The sequence below is a fragment of the Canis lupus genome, chromosome 29, assembly GCF_011100685.1.
Source record: "Canis lupus familiaris isolate Mischka breed German Shepherd chromosome 29, alternate assembly UU_Cfam_GSD_1.0, whole genome shotgun sequence".
NCBI classification, from domain to species: domain Eukaryota; kingdom Metazoa; phylum Chordata; class Mammalia; order Carnivora; family Canidae; genus Canis; species Canis lupus.
The window spans coordinates 37,373,440-37,400,701 of record NC_049250.1 but is presented as its reverse complement, the minus strand read 5'-3'; the positions used below and the strand labels follow the sequence as shown (position 1 = coordinate 37,400,701).

The 27,262-nt window shown below is 39.2% G+C and overlaps 1 protein-coding gene and 1 long non-coding RNA gene across 2 annotated transcripts; one reads left to right on the top strand and one right to left on the bottom strand.

Moving 5' to 3' along the window:
• On the bottom strand, positions 1–25,321 carry LOC119877723. Its single transcript, XR_005381226.1, has 5 exons — positions 25,198–25,321; positions 22,041–22,118; positions 21,508–21,680; positions 10,840–10,957; positions 1–361 (listed from the first exon to the last, which is right to left on the bottom strand). It is a non-coding gene; the product is annotated as an uncharacterized LOC119877723 (long non-coding RNA).
• LOC100685367 (elongin-C-like) lies at positions 10,802–11,438 on the top strand. The gene has a single exon (XM_038579732.1). The coding sequence runs from the start codon at positions 11,040–11,042 to the stop codon at positions 11,328–11,330; it is 291 nt and encodes a 96-aa protein (XP_038435660.1). The 5' UTR covers positions 10,802–11,039; the 3' UTR covers positions 11,331–11,438.
• Positions 25,322–27,262: the final 1,941 nt, after the last annotated feature.

Here is a 27,262-nt window from a genome sequence, read left to right as displayed (position 1 = left end):
TTATTGAACAAATGTTAGCAATGACCTCTGAGAATAAGTCAGTGCATAAAACAACAGCTTTGGAAATGGCTAATACAAAAACAATATTCATTTTTCTATTTATAGATCCTTTGGAACCCCATTTGCCCTCACACAACAACTTAAGTCCAAACTGCATGACTCACAGCATAATATTTTGAGTGCGATTTTCCTTCAGTACTCCATCACCATCACTAATACAAAATTACTACCAGTATCTATTTCTTTCTCATGTGGTTCCATCGCTGCTGGGAAATATTAAAAACATGAAGAGATCTGGTCTCGGTTTCTTCTTGGGGATTCTTCAATTTGACTCACTCTTCTTCGACTCCTCCAGTGCTTCCTAAAAGAGAAAAATAGAAATGGTTGGCCAAAGGCAAGAATATCAAGTGAAAAAGTTGTGTTCACTCAACTCTTTTTAGCTCATTGACATTTCACATACATTAAAAAAAAAAAAAAAAGAGGAGAAAAGAAAAGTGATGAGAGAAAGATAAAACCACCTCTTCTGAGCTGCAGTAGACTGGTTAAAAAGTATAAGATTATGCTGAGTGAAATAAGTCAATTAGAGAAGGACAATCATCATATGGTTTCACTCATACGGGGAGTATAAGAAATAGTGAAAGGGACCGTAAGGGTAAGGAAGGGAACTGAGTGTGAAAAATCAGAGAGAGAGACAAACCATGAGAGACTCCTAACTCTGGGAAACAAAGGGTCACGGAAGTGGAGGTGGGTGGGGCGCTGGGGTAACTGGGTGACGGGCACTGAGGAGGGCATGTGATGGGATGAGCACTGGGCGTTATGCTATATGTTGGCAAATTGAATTTAAATTTTAAAAAATGTGAAAAAAGAGTATAGGAGCAGTCAGCTCTATAATAGTTCTCTTCTGAGAATTTGCTGTTGGAGTAAAGGAAAATCACAAAGGAAAAAGTCCTCCTCCAACATTATGTTTTGTGAAGAATACTCCAAAGATTTCCAGCTTTCCTATCAAAAAGAATCAAGGTTCATTGATTCAAGCGGTCATCTCTGCCTATGAAATTAAAATGGGATGAACCTAGATCTTTTTCTTAGCTAAACACCTCAAAAGAAAGTAGAACAGGTATGGTGGTGGTTGACTACAGATGAGAGAAGGTACTGGTTTGATTCAGGGCTTTTCTGCAGTTCAATGAAGAAAGTTTTCTATTATAATTCCATTGAACTCAGCACTGTATTGCATTACCAGGCCAAAAATATCCTCAGGCATGCTTTAAAATGTAAGAATGTTGTTATTAGAATTAAAATGTACAGTTTACAAGTATTTAATCTCAATCTAGTTGACTAAATTTATACACATCTACTTATCAATTTGGAGATTAATTAATCTCAAGTACAATAAAATAGCATTAAATCACCAAAATTATTTCTCTGGGTCTATTGCAGTGAATGGTACAGCAGAATTTGAAAATAAAACACCAAGGCTGTCTGATGCCATCTCACACCGACTGATTTAGAATTTTGTTTTGAATATTAGGAAACTGAAACTGGAATGCTGCAGAGCTCTCTCTGCATATAGGTACACTTGTTTATCATCGTTAATCTTTGAAAAAAAAATGAATGTGAAGCTTAATGCTTAGGCATTTATACATACCAAATTTGAAACTGATAATCACAAGGGTATTTATTCTGAAAATTTTGCCTCAGGACTTGGCTGAGCCTCCACTGGATTGCTGCATGTTAATATCAATCTCGCTTCACAGTGCCCAGAAATCCAAATCCTAAAGGAGATCTCCCTTCAGTTTTATTCCCATTTCTTTTGTTAACTTGTATTTTTGAAAAATACTGTCAACTGACGTATTTACACCTTTTATAAAATAGATACAATAGCATTTGGCCCTTTCCTTATTCAGATAGAGCAGAAATGAAATGATAAAATAGAGAATTTCAGTGGATACTATCCCAAAATCAGTAAGACTTTTGTCTGAGCACAAAAATAATCCCTCTCCAAAATAGTAAGCATAAATCATGAAATCATCCAGCATTTCACAAATATGAATTAAACACTTTCTGTATCTCAGACATTATGACAGATGACATATTATACAAAGCGAAGAAGGCAGGTACCCTTTCCTAAAAGTGTCACCCACCCAAAAAAGGACATACATAAATAAACACAAGGTGGTAAATTCTGTAGCTATGTTGGGCCCTCAGAGCTTAATGGTCAGCTTAATCTAAAGACATCAAGAGAATTTGGTAAGAAGTGATGTTTAGAATACTGAACTATGATTCTCCAGCTCATCCACAAAATATGAGGAGGAATGCTATGTGCAAAGACACACAGACCTGGAGGTTTTGTGAATGTGGTCTGGTATGACTAAACATTAAATGTATGTGTGGGGATTGTGTGAGTCAGTGTTCCTTTCCGCAAGAGACAGAAATATAGCTCAACTGAACTTAAACAGGAAACCTGTTGATTTAAAAGTGAAGGTAGCCTCTGGGACAATGGGATCCAGGGACAACTTCTATCAGGACTCTTTCTCCATCTTTCTTTCTTTCTGTCTCTAACCTCTGCTTTGTTTTATAATTTATGAGTCTTTTTCACTCTACAGGGGGTTACTCAAAGGGTAGAGAATGCAACCACAGGGAGTTAAAGACCCCCATCCTTCCATCAACAGAAAAGAGAGCCAGCTCCAAAATAAGAATTTTCACAGAAGAACTAATAAAATAGGCCCAGTTTAAGTCTTAAAAAAAAAAAAAAAAGAAAGAAAGCAAATATAAGAGCTACAACAGGTAACAGGTAGCATAGTTACAAAGGTAGGCCATGATTAGATCTTTGAGAATCTTTTATGCTACACAAAGTTTGGATTTCATCCTGTAGGTTAAAGGAGAAAAGCGAAGGATTTTTTTTTTAAAGATTTTATTTATTTATTCATGGGAAGCACAGAGAGAGAGAGAGAGAGAGAGAGGTGGAGGGAGAAGCAGGCTCCATGTTGGGAACCTGATGTGGGACTCGATTCCGGGTCTCCAGGATCACACCCTGGGCCGAAGGTGACACTAAACCACTGAGCCACCAGGGCTGCCCAAAGTGAAGGATTTTAAACAGAGGAGTAATATGATCAGACTTCCATGCTTAGAGCACAGGGAATGATAGGGTAAGGTGAGAGAGGGTGGGGTGACAGGAGATGGTTGCAGTGATTTATGTGCCAGACGACAATGCTTTGAACTGAGCAATAGCAGTTGTAATGTAGAAATAGAACATATAGAAATTAGTATTTACTAGTCATAGGTATCTAAGAGGGAAAGCTATGTGGAATGACTAAAAAAAATTCTGATTTGAAGGCTCAGTAAATAATGGTACCCTCAACCAGAATGAGAACTACACAGAGAGGAGAGAGATGAATTCATTTTGAACTAGTTGAGGGTCATGTGAAATCTCAAGGTGATGTCCAGGGGGCATTTTGGATGTCTAAGTATATAGTTCAGAAGACAAGTTGGCTGAGCTGGGTGTATAAAGTCGGGGAATATTCACACAGAAGTCATGGAGAGGGATGATGTAGTAGGAGAATATGTAAGTTGAGAAAAGATGAGCGCAAACTATATAACTTCATAAACTTGAAAGATGAGTGTGATGAGCCCACTCGAGTAGACTGAACTTTAGTTTCCATAATTCCTTTCTCTTGCGTATTTCCAGTTGGAGTGGGCTGGAGATTGTCCTGCTGGAGTTAAGGGGCAGAAGGGAGGGGGTAACTACTCTGTTTGGTGGCCGAATGTGTGATCTATCGTGGAGAATATTCTATATGTGCTTGAGAAGAATATTCTGGTCTCATTAGGTGCAGTGGATTGTATACGTCAATCAGGACCGACTGGTCTTCAGTGTTGTTCAAGTCCTCTGTTTCCTTATTGATCTGTCTGACTCATCTTCTCATTTTAAGAGTATTGACGTCTCCTACTGTTATTTGTTACTGCCCATATCCCCCCTTCAATTGTCAATATTTGCTTCATTCGTTTGGGTGCCCTGCTGCTAGGTGCATATATATTTATAAGTGTTGTATCTTCCTGATGAGTTGATTATATATGACTATACAATGTCCTTCTTTGTCTCTTGTAACAGCTTTGACTGATTTTTATCTGATGTAAGTACATCCCTCCCTACCCTGTTTGGGTAACTTCCCAAAGTACGTCCATACTTTGTATGGAATATCTTTTTCCATTCTTTCGATTTCAGCCTGTGAACGTTATTATATCTAAAGTGAGTCTATTAGCATGTGGCAGGACCTTATTTTTTTCATCCATTCATCTATTCTATGTCTTTTGATTGGAGAGTTCAAACCATTTATATTTAAAGTAGTCAGTGACAGGGAAGGGCCTTATCTTGCCATTCTGTTCATTGGTTTCTGTATTTTGTATAGTGATTTTGTTCTTTTATCTCCCTTTGTGTTTCACTGATTTTTATTTGTAATGACATATTTTGATTCCTTTCTCATTTTCTTTTGCATGACTTCTATAGGTATTTTCTTTGTGGCTACCGTGCGGGTTATGCAAAATATCTTCTAGGTATAAACAATCTATTTTAAATTGGTAACAACTTCAGTCACGTAAAAACTCCTTCACATCTCCTGCCACGGTTTTATGTTATTGATGTCACAAATTAGAGCTTTTTAATATTTTGTATCCATTAACAGTTTCATAGTTACATATTTATGTTTTTATCTTGTAAATTGTATACCTAAATTAAAAATGACTATGCAGCACCATTACAGTGTTACAGGATTCTATATTTGTCTATGTATTTACCTTTACTAGAGAGCTTTATATCTTTATATCCTTTCCTTATTGCTGCCTAGCATCCTTTTATTTCAACTTGAAAGCCTTCCTTTAGCAATTCCTTTTTTTTTTTAAGATTTCATTTATTTATTTATTCATGAGAGACACAGAGAGAGAGAGGCAGAGACACAGGAAGAGGGAGAAGCAGGTTTACATGCAGGAAGCCCTATGTGGGACTCGATCCCGGGACTCCAGGATCACGCCCTGAGCCGAAGGCAAACACTTTAACCGCTGAGCCACCCAAGCATCCCTCCTTTAGCAATTCTTATAAGGCCTGCCTAGTGGGGTAATGAACTCGCTCAACCTTTTTTTTTTTTTTTTTTTTTTTAATCTGGGAAGATCTTTATTTTTCCTTCATTTTTTGAAGGACAGTTTTGTCGAATAGAGTATTCTTAGTTGGCAGGTTTTTTTGTTTGTTTTCTTTTAGCACTTTGAATATATCATCAAACTCCCTCCTGGCTTGCAATGTTTCTGCTAAGAAGTCTTCCGGGAATCTTATGGGAGCTCCCTTGTATGTGATGAGTCACTTTTCTTTTGCTGCTTTCAAGACTTTTTCATTGTTCTTTATTGTAATTTGTCTCATGCATTTGTCCTCTTGCATCAAATTACCTCCAGATACGCTGAAAACTGGAAATCCAGGACTTAAAAACCTAAGAGCAAGACATATGTTCCTCATCAGTTTACTTTTCTGAGAGACCTTCTCCAAACAGCAACCTGTGAGCATCTTGAGTGTCTTCCTTCCTTTTAGCTTACCTTCTTACTTCTGAATGTTAAATAAGTGAATGAGTGAATGGCCAGATAGCATCTTTAAATGATTGTTCTGTAGCCCAACTCAACAATACGGATTATATTTGTAGGATTCTGAGCTTCTTTGAAAGAAGAATCATTTGAAACCAAGGGAGTGTAATGAAACAGGGCATAAATAATATTGTCTTAGAAACTTTTTTTTTAACATCTTGCTTTCTTTATGAAGACAATTCTCATAAAAATTGTTCAGGCATTGACAATACTGTTGCTCTGCTACACATTCTCAGGGAGAGGTACTTGAAGCAGAAGATGGTTTTAGCTATTGTATGACATGATGGTACCCTCTCCAAGTTCTGTGGACTCATCTCCTGCAGGTTTTGGGGTACAGTCATGGACTTAACGGTTTGGCCCACCTGAGTATAGATGTTCTCCTAAGCTTTCTTTTTGTAGGAGGTCGATTGATTTATAAAATAAAATAAAATATTGTCATATTCATCATATGTAAATAATATTGGTTGACAAGTGTTTGTTCAAAATATGTCCTCCAAAATACTTACCCTTGCTCTACAGTTCATTTCAGAGTAACATCAGGTTATATCTTCAAGTAGATAAAGTGACCCACTTACTGAATGAGTTTCCTTAAGTATCATGTCAATAGATAAGAAAATCTCTTGTTTATTTAAGATTTTATTTATTCATGAGGGACACAGAGAGAGAGGCAGAGACACAGGCAGAGGGAGAAGCAGGCTCCCTATGGAGAGGCTGATGTGAGACTCAATCCCAGGACTCCAGGATCATGACCTAAGCCATAGGCAGATGCTCAACCATTGAGCCACCCAGGAGCCCCTTAAATTTAAAAATAACAAAAGAAAATAGTAGTTTCTCGGTGACATAATCTACTCAATATCCTCAATCTTCAATACAAAACCAGTATTGACCAGGATTACGGATAAAATATCTGCTTAGAAAAAAGTCAAGTACACATATTTTAGAAATTTCAGTCAATTTGTATTAAATGAAATATACAGATCAGACTATCAAACTTCTCTGGTTTAGTTAGTGAATGCAAAGTAAGTTGATGCGGCTGAATTAATCACAAACTCAAGCTAATTCTTTTTTCATCCTTATTAATCAAGTTAGGGTTTCTGTTCTATGAATGTAAACACAGAAAGGTCAACAATTTTGCTAGGGGCATGTTCCAGGGCATGGGAATTAAGTGAAAAGTCATCTTTCATTCCCTTACTGGCCTAAAAACAGCCTCAAACCTCAATACTGAATTTTAGATAACATGGAATGTGCTGTATTCACAGAACATATAAGTTTCTGAACAACAATGAAGATAATTTATTATGGGATTGTCAGCCAAGTCCGCAATGATTCTTTGATTAGTGAAAAGTGGTTTTGCATGTTATGCCCTGGGATATTTCTTTAATTTTTTTTTCCTCCAAGAGGATTTTGTGGATTGTACTAATGTTCCACATGCTGATTTTTAGTATAAGATTTGCTACATGATGTGCCAAAGGTGATGAACAATAAAGCGGATAGCTTAAATTAATTTAGAAAGTTTGTGTTTTTCTCTTAGGGAGAAAATATTATTTTAGAAGCCCTCATAAAACACAGCAGTGGGGAAGTTGCATAAAGCAGAGCTCTTTTCAACTCTTAAAGTTTTATAAAGTAACCATTTTGAAAAAATTACGAAACAGGGGTTGAGTTTTTGCATTTTATACTTCTGCAACCTAAAACTTTACATACCATAAACCCATCTTGCTCTCTTAGATACATCAAACAACAGCTATTGCTTCTTCACTGTGAAGAATACAAGGTTTCATCAGAGCAGCCAAAAGAATTTCAAGAGAAAACTTGAAACTCCTCAGGTCCAAATCTGTGCAGTAGCTTTAGACAACCTATTTCTTTATGTCAAATAATTACATATGGCAACCAAGAAATACTGTCTCTTTTAGAGCTGGGATGCAATTTCTCTCTAATTTCTACAATGCTATGGTTTTGTCCAATTTTCTGATACCTTAGTTCTTTGACAGATACCTGAATAGATAACCTGCAACGAAAGTTCCCCAGGGCACTTGAAAACCAATATATTAGGGGCTAGGTGGCTCAGTTGGTTAAGCAACTGACTCTTGGTTTCAGCTCAGGTCATGATCTCAGGGTCAGAGTGGAGTCTGCTTAAGATTCTCTCTTCCTCTCCGTCTGGCCCTCCCCCTGCTTGCACACACTCTAAATCAATCAACCAATCAATCAATCAGATCTTTTTAAAAATAGGAATCCTTGAAAATCAATATATTTGCTCACTAATTTCTTCGTTCAACCATTGAACATATTTATTCAAGCTTGTCAGCACACTAGATATTTGAGGTAGGGCTATGGATGTAGAGAATGAACCAGGCATTATCCTTATTCTCTTGAAGTTTATAAATTAGTAGGTTTACTGATGAACATATTTTTTCCCAAGGACCTTAGGAATGCTCTTCTCTGGGAGGTCTCAGTTCTATCTGACACAAGTAGTTCCCTCAGTTTTGCCAAAAGCATGCTTCTCTGGAATTCTCAACACTGGTAAGCACAACCCAATAAGGGCAATTGCTGCTGTAGGGTAGAAATAAGCTGTCTTATCACAGATATATTTCTCACCCAATTTCTCCCCCTCCAGATCCAAAATAGTTCCCACAACTGAACCAAAGGATATTTCCTTTATCTAAACAAATCTGTGGAATCCTGTGTCTTTACTCTGCCCAATTATTCCATGAAGCCAACCATCTGTCCAATGAAACTTAGATCCTCTTCCTTCTCCAGCTTCTAAAAGATACTTGCTAGCCCAGCTTCCACCAGCAGCAGCACCAGTAAGGAATTATTGCCATCTTGGGATGGAATTGCCACTGCTGGAAGAGAGATCACAACTTCTGCCCTACAGAAACCTATATCTTAGTTTAGGATTTCTATGTCACTGACACTGCCCCTGCTTTAGGACTTCCTCACACATCTACGTCTAGAGCTTCCTGATAGCCTGATTGGCACTCTGACTAGGATCTCAGAGCCCAGATGATCACTGGAATATGTACACTTTATATCAAAGTTCTGTTTTGGGAGCAGATCTCAGGCACTTTGACATCCAGACTGGCAACAAAGAATAGATGGATCTATGTGCAATTGGCCAAAACAGGTCTTTGCAGGCCTTGCGCTAAGGCAGCTGGGTAACTGGCTCACTAGTCATGGGCTCTAGAAGTGGTACATGACACCTAAGCTTTACTAGGCTGAAGGATGTTCATCTGTATCACCCTTGTGCCTATAGCAAGTGTAGATTGCTCACTTATTCAGTGCCTACCAGAGCCAGGCTCAGTGCTAGGGATTCCACATTCATTAGTAGTAATCTTCTTTTAAAAATTCTTCTACAGGATAGATACAGAGAACCATTCGTCACCCATAGACACAAAGGCAAGATTCAAACCAGCTTCAGCTTTCTGACTGTGGTTCCAATTCCTTAATGGAGCTAAAGTGCTACCAGGAAACCAGCCTGTTTGCTTAAACATGTTTAACTTTCCTAGTTCTTGCCAGTTCCTTTCCTCAAGACTGAAACCTATTCTCTAATAACCCCAAGAGATGCTTAAAGACTCTATTTTCATTTGGAAAGATTCGATGAGTCTTGATGCTGCGATTTACCTGGCTGAAAATATCACCATCGGTTGAAATTTGCTCCTAGATCCACCTCCACCCCCTGACCTAACTCTTTGGATGATGATAATGTGGGTGATATTGATGAGAGCCACCGGTTTTCAAATATCAGACTCTATACTAGGATCCTTAGATTTAGTAAGCAATTTATTCCTCACAAAACTTCTACATTATACTCATTGCCATCTCCAGTTTGAAAATGAGGCCCAGAAATATTAACCAATTTGCCCAAGATCTATGACTAAAAACTGGATTCAGACTCAGTTTAGATTTCTCCACAACCCATGTTCTAATCCTTAGGAATTGTTGTGATATAGGACTCCACATAGAGGACTAGCCTTTCTGATTTAGCATGACCAGTTACCCCTAGTCTCCTGGGACTCTCCTGATTTTAACTAACACCTACATTGGGAAACCCCACAGTCTCAGAAAAGCCAGGCCTGTTGACCACCCTAACCTGTGTTAGAAGCCTTAACTTTGGCCCATTCTCTCCTCTCTGTAGGTACAACAGGGCCAGGCCTACAGTAGGCCCAACAGAGCAGTGGGCATTTGAGTTACCCTTCTCCTGGGAGTAACTGAGGGAAGATTAGAGGCTTTCAGGCTTCTGGCACTGAGAGTCATCCGATTTTGAGTAGTAAACTTCAGGCTGCCGTAGCAAGGAAATAGGGAACATTAAAGAGCAATGTGCCTTTACTCACATATTTGTTCTTTGCACTATTGGTTTATTACTTCATTAGTAAACAGAAGGGACAACCATCTTCCCCTGAGCCTAAGTTATCACTCTTGCCAATTTTCAAAATTGATCCAGTCCTTGGTGAAATGGCCTAACGTACCTTCCCTTACCTCTTTCTCTGTCCCATGCAAGGCTAAGGTTCTGGAATGTATTATCATGGAAGCCATCTACAACCTCAAGCTCATATGCTCTTGGGATTGCCCATGGCTGGATCTGTGCTCGGGTGGGCAGCAGAGGACCATTTACCATGAAGCTATTGAAGTTTGAAGTCTCAGAGTCCTTTCAAGGGCCTGAGAAAGACTTCGGCAATGTGTTCACATGTTTGAAGTTTTTGTTTCAACATTTTACAAAAGTGAAACATATTAATTTCAACTGATGAAGACTGGTGTCTCTTTCCATGCCTACTACTCCTTCATCACACTTCATCTTCAGCAGTTCACCTCAGCATGGCTGTGACTATCTTTTGGGACCTGGCTACAGAAAAATTAAATTGGGAATATGCCATAATAAATGAAATTTGGAGGGATGTTCTGGGAAGTTTCAAGAAAACAAATAGACATTTCAGATAATTTGGCTTTATATTTTTTTCTGTTTTAAAATTTGCACACAAAGTAAGTTTAAAAACTCAGATAAAAATCAGTGGTGTAGGATAGAGAACCAAAAGTATGTGAAAGGAAATCAAGGAAAAGATTCTATGGTGAAAACTGAGTTGCAGCACAACAAAAATTCATATAATATCAACATTTTTTATATGAAGAGATCATTTCTAAATAGAAATAATAAGTAGGCACTTGGTTTGCTTGAGAATCCAATTAATGAAAAGAAGTAATCATGATAAAACATTTTTTAAAAGCAGAAGTTACCTGCTGATATAGCCAATATGAACACAGTGACAAGGATAATCAAGTACTCAGACTTTCTGTAGATGGAAGCAGGCGACAGACTCAGTGTTCTGGCCTCACCAGGAAACCACAAAAGTTCCTGTGGAAGTAAAGCGGAATTTCATCAGAACATATTGGGTGGAGAAGACAAAACCCATCGTAGCTGTTAAGGCCCTGATGCCATGTATGTCAAATCAGTACCTTTGGATGATCATGAATTTATTATAGAAAGACAACATGTACTCATGTCCAGAATGATAAAAGCCATATTGAGGGGCCTGGGTCAATTTGCTGAGAATGAAATTAAAGAAGTCAGTTTTAGAGCAAACTCTTCATGTGTGCTAGCAAAAGTACATGTGTGTTCTAGCTATGTGGTTGGCTACACTAACAACTCCACAGAGATTCCTGAATTCCCCACTGCACCTAAAATTGCAGGGGAACTGCTAATGGCTGCCAACTTCCCAGATTGTTAAATAAGATAAATCTTAATAAACTGTTACCTTCTTTCAGCATTTAATAGCTATAATTCAGTTAGTAATTTTTTCATGAAAGATATTTTGATAAACATTTTCACAACTTTGACAACTACACTAAATGTCCATGTGACATTTTTAATATCAAATTGGGAATCTAAAGTATTTTAAATATTATCAACACAAAAATACAAATTTTACTCCACCCTGTTAAAGGAAATAATGAATTTTCTTTTTTCCTCTTGAAAAAAATGTAAAATAAATAAATAAATAAATAAATAAATAAAATGTTACATGAGTGCTGTCATATGAGAAGGTGATCAAAGAGTACACAGCAAAGAAAAAAAGGTTTAAAAAATAGTATGAAAAAAAAAAGAAAAAAATAAAAATAAAAATAAAAAAAATAAAAAAAATAAAAAATAGTATGGAAGTAAATGCAGAAGTGAGTTGATTAAAAATACTATTTTTCTGGGTTTGATGGTATTTGTGATATTTGTCAGTTTTGTCATATTTTTAAAATGTGATTTAATTTTAATTTTTTCCCTCATTCTAAATAAGTATCTAGTTACACACCTAATTTGGTCATCTTTTTCTGAATTAAGAGAATACTTCTAATAGTGTTGTAGGCTCCAGATCTCACAGAGCCTTAGTCCTGCCTTCTCCCCCATTTGCAATGCCTGAGGGCAGTGGATTCAAGCAACCAGGCGGGTCTGGGCTATTTCTGTACGCAGAGTCAGAATCCATCTTATATAACTGGAACTCCTACGTCTCTTCTTTTCAGGCACTAGCTTGAGAATTGCAAGTGCTCAGAACTTTCCAATTTTAAGACACTGATTCTCCAAAGCAGCATTCTGGAAGTATCCTTACTTGTTCCCAGGAGTCCACCGCTGCTCCGTCCCACAGTATATTTCAGAACCTCTTTTTATTTCATAAAGTTTTAGCCTAAGTGCTACAAGAGCCCCGATAGATGTTCAATTATGTATTAATGATTTGCATGCAGTCAGAAAATTTGATAGTAAGTAAAGTTTTAAAATGTAATCAGATTGACTTAGTGGAATCAGCTGTTTTTGCTTTATTTATTATAACTATGTTATTGTAGCAGATCCAGCCAGGGGCATTAGAAATGCAAAACAAAACAAAAAAAAAACAACAAAAAAAAAGCACAAAACCCTAAACATAAGTTATCAAATATGCCCAACAGGACTACTCCTCCCCATCCACCTCAGGCCATCTGGTCCTTTGCTTGGCGTAGCTTCTACTCATTTATCTATAGCGTCAAGGAGTCTGGCAAAACTAGATACTATTGTATGAAAAAATGAAGCAAATTAAATACACCACGATTCAGTTTATTTAAAATAATTTCAGTCTTTCTGGGCTATCTAGTTATTTACTAGTATGAACAATCAAGTTTATTTGAAACATCTTATCTTATTTATTAGAAACAGCCCAGGTCCCATGATACTTAAGTAAGGCTCAAATTATGACTTAAAATCCTGATTTTATTCCAAGTGTATGACTTAGTGTTTCAGAACAACAGTGCAATAGAGTAAAAAGTGTAGAAGAGCCACACCTTGAGGTAGAAGACTATACTTCTAAGAATAAACGTTTGAGCACATAAAATTTATATCAGGAAATAAAACTAATCATAAAATACTTAACAGAAGTCATTGGTCGTAAAGTGACTGAATATAGACGCTGGATTTAAAGCCCAGCAGATCTGGCTTCCAAAGCCATCTAACATAGGCAGGTTGTTGCACAGGCTATGTCTAATTTCCCTGGTGTGCAAAAACAGCAGCTTATAAGGCTATTGAGACAATAAATGAGAAAAATGTACATAATAGATGCCAGTAAATGGGAGTTATTTTTAACGCTTCTCTCACAAGTTGATAATAATTTTTAATAATAAGGGCAAGGTTTGTACCATCTATTTGAAATACATTCCATTGTTGATTACATTTTATTTGCCAATATACAATTTTTAAATGATCAGAATCAAAACAATTTTTTGGAGGATCTTTCAAAATACATTTGTCAGGGAAGAGTCTCAGCCTCAGGGAAGAAAGGAGGGAATAAATCTGAAACCATTCCTTAGATGCCAAATGTAGAGGAGACAGTGTATTACTCACAGCATAGCACCCAGCAGGAACATCAGCAGGGTGGTGCCAAAACCTGGGTCCCCAAGTTCCATGGGTGACACCATGGGCCCAGATCGATGCTCCTGAGCAAGTAGTAAACAAGCCTGTCCCCTCCCTAAGAGTGCGAGCATGATGGTCATGGAGGTCTTGCTGTGGCCATCTGCACCTGCGTAGTCACCCATGTGGCTAACTATGAAGACTGCTCAGTATCAAGGGATGGATATACCTTGTGGTCTATATACACGAACACACAGGGATGATCAGGGCTCATGATGAACTGCTTCCCCTAACAATGGTATTTATGGGAAACCACAATCTTTCTTTGAAGTTAAAAGTAAATGGAGATGCCCATTGTTGAGATAATCCGATTCTAACTCAATGATCTTAACTCTCTTGAAAATCTAAAACAGTTCACCTTTATACAAATTAAAGTTTGTAAAATAATAAAGAAAGAACCTACTTCTTCCATTCCCACCCATCCGGAATTACCTAGCTAATTAGCCTTTACAATTTAGTACAATATTTCAAACTGGATTGGAACTGTGGAAAACGCTCTCTGTGATGCAAACTAACCTTTTCACTTTGGCTCTTGTAAGTAACATCTACAGTGTTTTTTTCCAGCTCAGTTTCTGCCTCCATCCTCCACTCAGCCACAGAAAGGCATCATAACAGATGATACAAATATACAAAAACCCAGTAGCAATCTACAAGACATTAACAGTCTCAAAACAAGCAGGTTGATTTTAGGTTTTCTCATTGTTCCCGTTCCATACCTTAGTAAACTGTTGACAACCAGAAAACACATTTTTCCCCTGCAGAATTACTGTAACACTCAGCACCATTTTTAACTTCTACAAAGCAAAAGATGGAAAGAGTATGTAAGATTATGTTAAGTATCATTTAACACCATAGATTTTCAAAAGATCAACCGCCTGATACGATGTTAAATATAGTTGAATGTGGTCCCACATCTCGGTGCCATTTTGCCAAGTTTCCGTCGGATGCAATTTGCAACAAGCAACATATTAAACCCCCATAAATAGTCATTATAATGTAAACACTGAACACTCCTTATTGTAGCAGTGAAAGCAGTCTCCAAAATATTAAAAAAAAAAAAAAAAAAAAAAAACACACACAACCAGAAAACAAATCCTTGAATTTCATCTCAGGGCAGAAGGTGGATTTGAATTTGAAGACATGCCAAATGGTAATTTTGGGCACAAATATTTCAGACAAAGCTGATCTATTATGAGTAATAACAGCATATGTTAGTTTCTAAGTCAGTTTGCATATGTCACAGGAAGCACACCCAATTAGCATGTGAGGCCATTTACACTTCAGCAAAGTTATTAACAGTAAATCATAACAAAGTAGGTATGGTCAAATTACACATTCTATTTTAAATATGCATAAAAATCGGACCCCAAAACAGCCAAATTGAGAAGGGTAGATTCCTAAGTGTATTAAACCAGCATATTAGCTTCCTTTTACCTATTATTATTAATATTATTAATGATGATGATGATTCTTTTCTTTTCACATAGAGGGTTGCTATGGCTCTTGACAGTTTCCTTTTAGCTAGCTAAGCCTCAGAGGATTAAAGAAGACATTTGGCCTTTATGGTTTTCTGTGTCTGAATGTGTATGTCCTGAGGAGAAAAAGAGCTGTGCAAGAAGCTATTAAGCACCAATGAGCGAGCACGGATGTGGAATGCCTGAGTTATGTTCACTGAAACAGATGTCGTGTCCCACAATTCCCTGAGCTGCCTCAGGCTTTTGCTGGTGTCAACCCTGTGGTAAATGGGTTTTCATAATGAATTTACTGTGAATTCTCACACACACACAAACCATTAGAATCACATTAAAGGGCTGACTAAAATGCCACCAAGACTCCAAGCAGGACTGTCTTTTGTTCATTTGGAAGAAACTCTGAAGAATCCAGAATCTCAAATCAATCATTCGTGATGGTTTGGAGAGAGGGACAGGCCTCTCTGTGGCTGGAGACAGACAAACCATGTTTTGGGAGGAGGAGGGTTCTTGGACCTCACTTGGGGCAGGGCTCCCATTTCTTCCTTCCCAGACTGTCACGGGAATGGTGGTTGCTCTTCATACCAAACACGAGGCATTGGTCAGACTGACCTGAGTTTTAAATTATTTTCCTTTAACCACTTCTCTTGAAAAAAAAAAAAAAAATTAGTAAATGAACAAAACAAAACAAAAAAAAAAAACGTAGTAAATGACGCAAATCTATTGGAGAAACAAATCTTCCAAAGGGGCTACCAACTCTGGGTAGGGTATCTAGAGGGTATGACAGCTTAATAGGGACTGAAGGTAAGAATAAACAACACCAGGAAGAGTCAGAGATTGGGACAGAAATCAAGATACATAAGAGCATGAGCAAAAGGAGATGCGTGAAGCATGAGCTGGTTTTCAGAAGAGATCAAGGCTACTAGTACTGCTAAAAATAGTAACAAAACCAAGATACTCTATTGGTTGAGCACCTATTATGGCTCAAGCAGCTTACTCGATGTTCTTAATACATTGTCTTCTTTTTTTCCTCACAAAAACGTCAAGAATAAAAACTAAAAGCATTTGTAGACACTTCCTCCCTGCCAGGCTTTGTTCTGGGGGCCCCCCACCATCCCCAGGGGCTATCCTTTTGTTCTCTCAGCCTTTTAACACTTAGCTCTTTCTTCCTACTGAGGTTTTGTGCTTGATTTTTCCTCTTTTGAAATCCTCCCAGATCTGCTTCCCGCACCCTACCCTTGCTTTTGGTTTGGGTGTCATCCTCTCCTCCATAATGTCCCACTTAAAAACGGTCTCTGCCACGAAGCCTTCCTGCAGTGCCTCAGCCAGAGTAGACTCCCAAGTGTCTCCCGTAATCCCTCTTCCACCCTCTTCCTTCCTGGCTGTGTTGTTCCCTACCTTGGTGGTGCCTTGCTTTGCTCTTTAGGGCATTTTCTTGATTTGCAAGGATTTATTTGCATGTTGTCTTGCCTTAGTTTTGTGTCTTCCTTACTAGGGTAAAGCACCACAAAGTTAGGTCCCAGCTCCTTTTCATTCACTGATCTATACCCGGCACATAAGCAAGAATTTGGCATATGGTGGGTACTCCACAAACATTCATTGGATGGGAAAAAATGTGCTAACTGCCTCGAATTAATTCTTTCACTTAATGAGTGATCCTCCTGTTAGCTTACTGAAGACAATGCACCCTCACAGAGAGTCAATGTCTGGGTAAGATCCAAAACTGGTTCTGTAGGGCTTCAGACTATGATTTTAACCATTATGTGCCCATTTGATAGGTCTCACAGATTTGCAGTATCAGTTTGATATAGACTTTTAAGATTGTTTTGTGTGGGGTTTTTTTAGGTCTCTTTCACAATCACAATCTTGGTAATACACAATCCTTTCAGCGTTGCTTTAGTGCTACTACTGCCCTTAAGCACCAATCAGCTGCATCCAGCTTAGTAGCACTACTGTAACTGGTGGTCAAGCAGATCAAGCAAGGAAAATGCAAAACCCTTCCACCGGATTTACAGCTCTAGCTGCATACCAGCCTAGGGAATAAAAACTTCACCCTGTTCTAACACCTTGAGAGGGCTAAAACCACATGAGGTTAGGTAAGAGAGGCTTTGTTAGGTGGGGCCTTGGCTGGAACCTAAAAGGAATCATCATTCTATTTTACTGGAGCTTCTAACTTTCAGCTACTGTGATATATGGAGAAAGAGAGGAAGGAAGGAAGGAAGGAAGGAAGGAAGGAAGGAAGGAAGGAAGGAAGGAAGGAGAAAGAGGAGGAAACTATAGTCTCTGCTATGGACTGAATTATGTCTCCCCCAAATGCATATGTTGAAGGCCCTAGCCTCCCATATGATGAAATCTGAAGGCAGAGCCTTTAGGAGGAAATTAGGTTTAGATGAAGTCATAGGGTAGAGCCCTCAAGACAAGACTAAGTGTAAGAAGAGACAGCAGAGTTTTCTTCCTACCTCTCTCTCACCACCTTCATGCACCTTAGTGCATGACCTTTCCTTCGAAAGGTCACAAGGACTTGAGAAAAGCAGTCATCAGTAGCCCAAGGAGAGAGCTCTCCTCACAAGGCACTGACCCTGCCAGCACCCTGATCTTCGACTTCCAGTCTCCAGAACTCTGAGAAATAAATTCCCATTGGTTAAGCCACCCAAACAATGGTATTTTGTTATGGTACCTCAAGCTGACTAAGACAGTGTCCTCTACCAAAAGTACAACCCAGTAAGGACAATTATTAGCTTTTATTTCCCATTACCTCGCTCCTTTGTGACTTTGGGTCGTGTCCTTATGGTACATTGGACCATTGTCATTGACCTTTGGGATATTGGGAAATTTTAAAGAAGCCCATAGACTACTCATACATTGGCTTTTACATATTTGGTAACATAGCATTCTCCACGTCACTGGACCCAAGCATGTTTCCACGGTAGGAAATGCTACTTACAAAGTTTCCACAGAAAAGTTGATATAAGACAATATTATAATATGATCTTCTATTTTTTTCAATCCCATCTTTATTTCACCACTATAGGAAAAATGAGCAGAAGGAAAGATTCTTAAATACACTCTTATCTCCCTTAATGGTCCAAGATTCTTATCTCTAAATTTGTACATTGTGCTTTGAAAACTAATGATGTCAAGCTCTGTAAATCCATAACTTTTAGAAATTGGCCTTTGATATAAACCAGTGACATAGATAGGGAAAAGGCACAAACAGAAGCAAAATCATGTACAAGTCCAGCTGATTTTGCCCTTAGAATATAAATAGATACACATAGACATAAACACAGAGAAGAAAATGTGGATCTTCTCGAAATGTTTAAAGACAAATGTTCAGATTTTTTGGACATCTTAACCAGTATTTAAAAAGATAAACTCCAAAAAAAAAAAATAAATAAATAAAAAGATAAACTCCAAATGAGACTTTCTACTTCATAAAGTTGCTTTACACATTAAATTATATGATACTTGTAAAGTTTTTAAACAATGCTGCCACAGCAAGTCACCAGTCAGTGACCATTTAAATTTCACTTTTGAACATCTTAGACACCATCTTATAAATTGAATCGCTTGGGTTTACCTCATAACCTAGGAATACATCCAACTCTTTATCTTCAATCAGTTTAGGCATCTTCATTGTCTATTTGCCTCCTCTGGAGATCAAAGTGAAGGAGAGAATAATCTCTGGACAAGTTTCATTGCCCTTTAACAGTGCTTAAGTTAGGGTTATTATAATTATTTGTTTTTCTTTGCTGCACCTTTTCATTTCCTTGTCAAGGAAGGAGAGGGGATTCAATGCAGATATCCTGGCCAAAGAATTTTGCTAAGAAATTCATGAGACAGGGCAGTGGCAACTAATCGTTTCGGTAGGTCACAGACTGGGGAGTGGGAGTTGGCAGGTGGGAAGGAGGAGAAGGGGACTGGATGGTGGCTTATTAGTGGCAGTCGGAAGAGCAGTGAGGATGCACAGTTAGAGCCTGGTAAAAAGGTAACTCAGTTATATAGAGACAGAACAACTGAGACAATACTGTCCACAGCAACTTGGAATATAGAAAATGAGTTTATGGTCTGGCTAAGGGGAGAGTCAGGCACTGTTGACAGTGCCATTTGGTTTTTTGCTTTTGCCTTTTGTTTTAGTTGCACCAGATGAGGGAAGAGAGCTGAACGAAGAGAAAACTTCTCAGTTGGAAAGCAAAATTTAGAGGAAATGTAGAAGACCTAGGGATTGCTGGGTTGAATTACAAAACATTTCCTTCCCACAGAAGACTCTTGGGAAGTCTGGTTATAAAACCCTTTGTTAAGATCTCAGAAAAACTTCAGTTGAGTGGACTCATAATTGTCAAAAAAGCTTTCTAAAATTTGGAAGTGTGTTATCCCACAGCACTTTTATTTATTTATTTTTTCAAGATTTTATTTAGTTGAGAGAGAAAGCAGGAAGTGGAGGAAGGGCAAAGGGAAAAGCCAACTCCCCACTGAGCAGGGAGCCAGCCCTAAGACATGGAGCTCCATCCCAGGACCCCAGGACCATGACCTGAGCCAAAGGCCCACACCTAACTGACTGAGTCACCCAGGTGCCCCTCCCACAGCACTTTTATATGCCCAAAAGAACCCTGGATGTCACCTTTGAGGCATGACATCAATCCTCGTAAGGTTTATGTAAATTTTAAGGGAATGGTACTGGCACAAACCTTGCCTCCTTGGACCAAAAGGAACAGAAATGGTTAAGAAGATTTAAATAAGAATTTTTAAAAGTCCCCTGGATCTTCCACTTCCTACAAAAAAGAAGCAGGCTGAGACAGCTGCTCAGCTACAAACACCAGTGACTTCTGATCGAAAAGAGAAGTCATCTTGGCCAACAGAACCAAAAGGCTGGAGCGCAGAGCCAAGATGGGAGAGCCACGTATTCACAAGTTCCCCCTCCCCCAAAGGCTGCAGCACTGACCCTGGTCAAGGAATAAGCCTTGCCCTCTTGGGAGGGCAACCTGCTGATGCATACCCAACTGCCTTTCAGGATTACTGCAAAATCCTGACTACTATTCGCTTCCCTTCTTTACTTTCATTTAACCTTTTTTTTTTTTTAATTTTAGAGGAGTTTTCATATTTCATGAAAATTGCAAAGATAATGCAGAGTTCCCATCTACTCTTCATGCATTTTCCCAAACTGTTAACATTTTACAAAACCACGAAGCATTTGTCTCAACTAAGGAACCATGGTTGGTACGTTAACCATTAATTAAAGTTTGTTCAAGCTCCACTATTGTTCTCCTCATGTCCTGATTTCCCAACTGTTCTAGGTTCTGTGTCTAGATACCCCGCAGGGCGCCACAATACATGTCACTGACCTGTCTCCTTAGCTTCCCCCACTGTGACGTATGTTAAACTTTCTTTGCATTGGATAACCTTAACGATTTTGAGCTGTGTTTTGAAGGTATTTTGAAGACAAATTGGAGCTCTTAGACCTTCAACTTGAGTTTTAATGATGTTTTTTCTTATGGTTAGACTGCTCCAGCCCTAACCAGGTTCTCTAGTGGAGAATCGGCCATTTCTCCAAGGAGCCCTGGTTCCCTGTCCCTGGTATTTGAAACCAAGTCCTGGATGCTGGCTATGTTCCTTGCTCCTTTCTTACTGTTTTTGAGCACAGGTGCCCATCATGGTTACTCTGCCCCTATCTTACCATATTCCGTTGAGTGTTCAGCTGGAAAATCAGTTATGTTTCTAGTTCACATCTCTCAGCATCAAAAGAAGCTGTCTCTAAGGAGCTTTCCCCATACTGAACTAAGACACTAGTCAAGAGATCCCAGACTTCAAGCCTGGTGTAGTAATTGGTGTGAGGCTTTGGAGTCCCTGGATGAGAGTAAACATATTTTTCATGTTGAAAGAATGTGAGTAATATGGGTCATCAGAAGTGGACTCTGGTATGTTGTTTCATGGCTACAACATTACCCACATCCCTCTCTACAAAGTGGTTTTGCTGCTCCTCCCACCCTGAAGTAGAGTCTATATCTCCTTTTGCTTGAAACTGGGCTAGATTTGTGGTGGAAGGGACATAATTTAAGTTCTTGAGCTGAAACCTCAAGAGGGGCTTGTAGCTGCTGCCTTCCTTCTCTTAGAATCCTGGGACCACCAGGCTGATGAGGAAGCCTAAGTGTGCACCACGTGGGTAAGGGAGCCCACTCACCAGGTATATCCTAGGTGAGCCCAGTCCCCGACCCACTCACCAGCTGTGTGCAGTAACCTGGGTGAGCCCAGGGGAGACCAGCAGAGTCTAACCCCTCACACAATCATGAGAAATGGCAACTCACCATGTTTGGGAGTAATTTTTGAAGAAGAAATGGATAATTAATACAGTACAATTGACTGCTAAAAAGTTCATCTTTCTATTGATCCTAAATCTACTACCCTATAAGTTCCATTGACCCAGGTCAGGGCTTTTAGCAGGTAATAAAGTATAGTAAATTGTAATGATGAGTTAATATCTTGATTTTCTCTTTTTATATTGCAGTATTTCCCCTTTACCTGTGGTTTCACTTTTCCTGGTTTCAGTTACCAGCAGTCAAAGTCATACACCATCCAGAAGCAGATGCTCCTCCTTCAGAAAGTCGGTAGTAGCCTAACACCACATCACAATGCCTGGGTTGTTCGCTTCTCTTCATTGTATCAAGTAGGCATTTTACCATCTCATGTCATCTCTGGAAGGGTGTGAGTACAGCACAGTAAGATATTTGGAGAGGGGGACCACATTCATATAACTTTTATATAGTATATTGTTATGATTGTTCTATTACTAGTGTTGTTAATCTCTTACTGTGCCTACTTTTTAAATTTAACTTTATTATAGGCATGTAGGTATATATATGCAGGAAAAAAAAAAAACAAAGTATACAGGATTTGGTGCTATCTGTGGTTCCAGGCATCCACTGGGGGGTGTTAGAACATATCTCCTGTGGACTGGGGAGGGGGGCATTGCGCAGTATCTTTACTGAAGACATACGGAATTAGCGCTTAAGGAGAAAAGAAGAGTTTTATCAGCAGACATGTTGAGAACTCACAGACTGACAAGGTGTTTGGAGAATGGAAGCTTCTGATTCCCCCTCAGATGGCACCTTAGAGATGCCTACTGACTCCACCTGAAAGCAGAGATTAGTTCGATAGGAGGTAAGGTTAGGAAACTGCAATGTAATTGTGATTAAAAACTGGCAAGTTTAAATTGTTCAACAGAGATAACAACTTTCTCATGAGGAAAGTTCTGTTTACGGGTCTAGATTTACCTCAAGCCCCTGACCTTGTTCAGCCTGCCCTACCACACTCTGGCCCTGAGTCTTCTAAAGAGAGATGCCAACCTCTTTTCTTTAGTTGATTCCTAAATTTTTAGTATCTTCATGTAGTTTTGATTTTGATAGATTAACCATTTTATTCATCCCTTCAACAATCACATATTAACCATAACATATAATGGGCCAGGAATACAATAATAATTCCTACATAGCCTATGACTTTAAAAGCATATAAATGAGCAATTGGGTAAAATATTGTCGGTATAACATTAGGGGAAAGAACAGGCGGGCATCTAATGGAAATTGGGGAAATTGTAGTAAATAAATCCATTTTTGATGTCTGACTACTGCTGACAGCTTTTAAGCGTCATACCTCACTCCTTCCTTCTGCCCCACATCTGGGCAAGCTGATAAGAAAGCCTGGTGTTTCCTCCTTTGTTGTGGTGGGAAGTTCAACCTTTTCCCCAGCCACACCCCCAACCACCCTAAAATTCTCAGGCTAGTCTCTTCCCCTTGATCTCTTAAATCATTTTTGACCAGCTCGGGAGGCCCACCCCACACTCTCCAGGAAGCTGATTATGTAAGTAATAAACCTTTTCAAATACTCTTGGTGCCTGTGTGGCATCACCAGTGTTGAGCAAAAATTTTGGATAAGGGTAGCTAGCTATCTCATCTCTAGAGAAGGACGGCTAGACAGGTGCTTGTAAAAGGTAGGATTGTAATTAGGATTTTAAGAAGTCAACAGTGGTTGAGCATGAAAAGCAAAGAAAATCGGTAAGAGGAGGATTGAAAAGTAGCCACTAAGTTTGGGAATGTGGAAGTGAATGATGATTTTTTTCTAGAATCCTTCAAAACTGTGATGGGGGGAAAAGATCAGATAGCCAAGGCCAGAGAAGAGCAAGTGGAGGCAGTGATATGATGAGAGAGCTGGCTTCTTGTCTCACAGAGTCAAAGAATGAATCTCACAGACACAGGAGAGTGAGCAAAGGGGTAGAAGTTTATTACGTAAAGATACCGAGAAAGCTCTCAGGGGTGAGAAGGGTCCCAACAGGGGTTGTGGGGTTGGTCTTTTATTGAGAACTGACACGGAAGCCTGTGGCCTTAAGATTCTTGTGCTGTCTTGATTTGAGTTAAGGTTGGTGATAACATCTTCAATGGCTTACTTCTTCTTTGGGGTCTGGTTATTCTTTGTTGGTCACAGATGACTGTCATAAAACAATACCCTCCCCGCCCTCACCTAGGGGAGGGTGGTCTGGCTTGCTCCCTTATCTCTGGTTTCCTTACAGCTCAGCATTTGGGATTTTTCTGTAAGCCTGATTCCCTGGCCCCCTACCTAGCCCTGTCTAGCCCTGTTTGTCACTAACTCAGCAGCAAACGTTGACTACTACCATCTCAACACATTGGAGTGGAACTTATTCAGCAGAGGCTGAAGATAAGTGGAGAGAAAAGGCAGAAAAAGCAAGCAGGGCTAGATGAGGACTTTTCTTTCTATCTTTCTTTCTTTCTTTTTTTTTTTTTTTTTTGAGGGAATGGAATAAGATTTCTTTATAGACCAAGGTTATATTCAATCAAGTAAAAGAGGTTGAAAACACTGGGAAAAAGAATTAACTGATGGAATAAGATGGAAAGGCAAGGGGGAAGTTTTGAATTAATAAAAAATAAAAAACTAACAAAGCAAGGTAGGGAGGAGAAAAACTCCATGTGGCAGATTAAATCTTGATTAGAAGAAAGAGAACTCATCCACTGAAGCTCAAACGATACACGTGCATGAGGGCTTGGGTGGATATATGTTTAGGTGGCAGGATCAGTAGGAAATTGATGGATAAAATGAATAATGGCTTCCTGAAAGTGGAGGTATGGTTACCTCTGGAAGACCCTTAGGAATGGGTTTTAGAAGGGGTTGAAAATACTGGAAAATAGGAATGGTAGATGAGCACAGAGAAGTGAAAGCCTTGAGGCCCACCTCAGGCTACAGGCACCAATCTGCAGAGATGTGATCATTTAACTCTAGGGAACAGACCGAAGTCGCTTGGAGGCCAGGGGGATCAGGGGGAGGGGGTAACTGGATGATGGTCATTAAGGAGGGCACTTGTGATGAGCACTGGGTGTTATATGCAACCAATGAATCACTAAATTCTACCCCTGAAACTAATAATACACTACATGTTATCTTGAATTTAAATTATAAAAAGAGATAAAAACAAAAGAAAAAAAAAAGAGATGTGATCCTCTTCCAGCTACCTCATTTGGATACCACACAATCTTGTGGTCTGTAACACAGGGTTGGGATCCAGGATGTCAGGACCACACATATTAGGTACCCTTCCAGTTTCACTCATATTGCAAGCAATTTTTCTAGCAATTATTACGCCCTGTTCTATTTTACCCCCTCTCTCCCTCACATTGGTGTCAAGCTGAATGGTTGACCCTGGACAAGAGACACATTGGAAGTTGTGCAGTGGGGACCCTCCTTCACAGTGCCTCTGGGACTTGGGTTGCAGAACATTGTTACATAACATTTACTTTAGAACAATTTCTGATTTTTTTTTTGATTGTGAGACGGAGTCCAAATACGTATCTTATTAATTTTTGATCTTTGGAATATGTAAGGCAATTAAATCTATTACTCGTAGAAAGAGAACCACTTAACAAGTAGATAGGAAATATACTACACTAAGCATATTCTAGAAAAATGAAACCCAAAGACATACATTCACACATCTGGCAGTGATTCATAATTGAATATTATTTTCTCTCTAGTTATGATGGTTTACATCAGCCTCAATCCCCAAACTGAAAGTAGCTGAGTAATATTGCTGGCACCATCTCTTTATCCCAGTTCCATATGTGCAGAATAAAAGGTTTAACTATAATTCACTCTGGTAGCATTACACAGGGAATTTCAATGAAGGTGTTGAAAGAAAATAATTACCCACGGAGCCTGAGGCTAGAAGGGAAATCTCTCTCGCTCTCTCTTTTACAATATGTTTCTAATGGCAATGTGCGAGAAGCAGCCGGGAGGATGGGACCATTTTCTTACATGACTGCATCAGTACCTGTCAGAAATGGTATAAATTTGTGAAACTAGAAGGACACTAAAATATTCCCTGATGAATGATATTAAATACAAACTTCCAGGCTTAGGAAATTCACCCAGGAATAGATGAGTAGGGATAATATGTTTCAGATACTTTCGGACTCTCATAAACTCATATTGACCAACAGCTATGGTGAATTTGACGTATCTACAATACGTAGCGGCCAACGCACAATCCTAAATAGAGCAAGCGATGAACACATAGGTGCCTAACAGAGTACAGGGTTTCTTTCAAATATCAGACTAAAGATAGCCTTTGTGACTATGATTCCAAACTGTAGGGTGCAAAACGAAAGCAGAGAGATGATTGTTAAAAATCTTTACTTCCCAAGCCCAACTCAAAGAACTTCTGATTCGCTGGGTCTTGGGCAGTAGGCTTGAATCCGCATATTTAGCAAATACCTACGGTGATTCTGGTGCAGATATCATAAGGATCACATTTCGACTAAGATTTAGGAGAAATTTGGCACCATCATGTGATTGGTTTTAATTGATAAAACCTCTACTCTGTCAAGCGAGACCCTTACTACTTCAATATTTTCATTGGCAATGTGAAGAGAGGCAACTGAAAAAAAGAGAAAAGGTTTACACTAGACAAGAATGCTATGTCAATCCCGTTTTTGGCAGTCACACTGCTATTCTCAAATTTTAATTCCAGAGCCAAAGCAAAAGGCATAGGTCCAAGCCCCAGGAAAAGCTGCGATGTGGGAAGAATTGTTTGGCTTCATGAACCCCACTTCCACTGTGTCTGTGTCTTTGGCGTGAGGAACAAGGAGGGCCCTGATCATCCAAGAATGCCAGGGGCATAAGGCTCAGCCCTCCTCCCCAACATCGCCATCTCCCCCCACCCACTGCCCCTGGGGCACACCAGCCTGCCTCCTAACACAACACCATCGCTCCTAACCCTGCCCTCTGCAGCACCCTGAGTTCCAAACAATTTCAAACCAGCCTCCCCCATCAAAACTATGACAGTCTTATAAGCTGATGAGATGAACTAGTTCTTCCTAAGGCTAACACAATGCATGGCAATGGCTTACATGGTTTTTCCTTTCTTAGAACGTTTAGTCCAGCTTCAATAAATGACTCATGATGAGAACTTCAAATCCCTTAAAAGGCTGGTAAAGCAAATAAGCGGACTCAGGAGACATCCAGATCCTGCCGAAATCATACCGCCATGGAGTGAATCATGTCAGCCATCCTCCTCCTCACGGACCCCCTGCCCTCATCCTGCATCTTTCTTTCACCTCCAAACCCACCCAGTGCCTGGGTGCTGCGCTCCCTGCCCTCCCTTCCCTGCCCTCTCTCAGGCTTTGTCAGCCTGAGTAAAGGCACCTTTATTTAAACAGTAATTCCCTTACTATAAATTTAAGAAAATAGGGAAGCTTGGGAACTCTGTAGGATATAAATCAAAGTGTAAGGAGGTATAGGAACAGGGGGCTTAAATATGGAAGCTGGTCTGGAAAACACATTAGAGTCTAAAAGAGGCTCTCTTTCTTCACTTTTCTATTCTCACAAGGGCAGAACTTACTTTAAAACCAAGAGGGAAAAAATAACTCTAGAAGCAAAGGAAATATAGAATTTTAGTTTAATTTTCATTTATTTTATTATTGAAGCTTTTTTTTTTTTTACTGTAGCAATTAATAAGTATGTATTCTTACTGGATTTATTAATCAGCCAATTTCTAAATGCAGCCATAGGAACCAGAGGCTCCAGAAGGAAAAAATACTACAAAGCTTCCTATGCTAGATAGAGTGCGGTCCTTTATAATTTAGAACAAAAAGGAGACGCATTAGAGTAATATGACCTTCCTGTGGCTAAAACAGTAGAAAGTAAGGAGATCATTTCAGAGCAATTAGGTGGTTTGCAGTAACCTAACATCCTTCCTTTCTTAAATAAATAA

What these genes read in the sequence shown, in the direction of transcription:
- LOC100685367 (XM_038579732.1), top strand. Translation starts at nt 11,040, where the DNA reads ATGTATGTCAAATCAGTACCTTTGGATGATCATGAATTTATTATAGAA.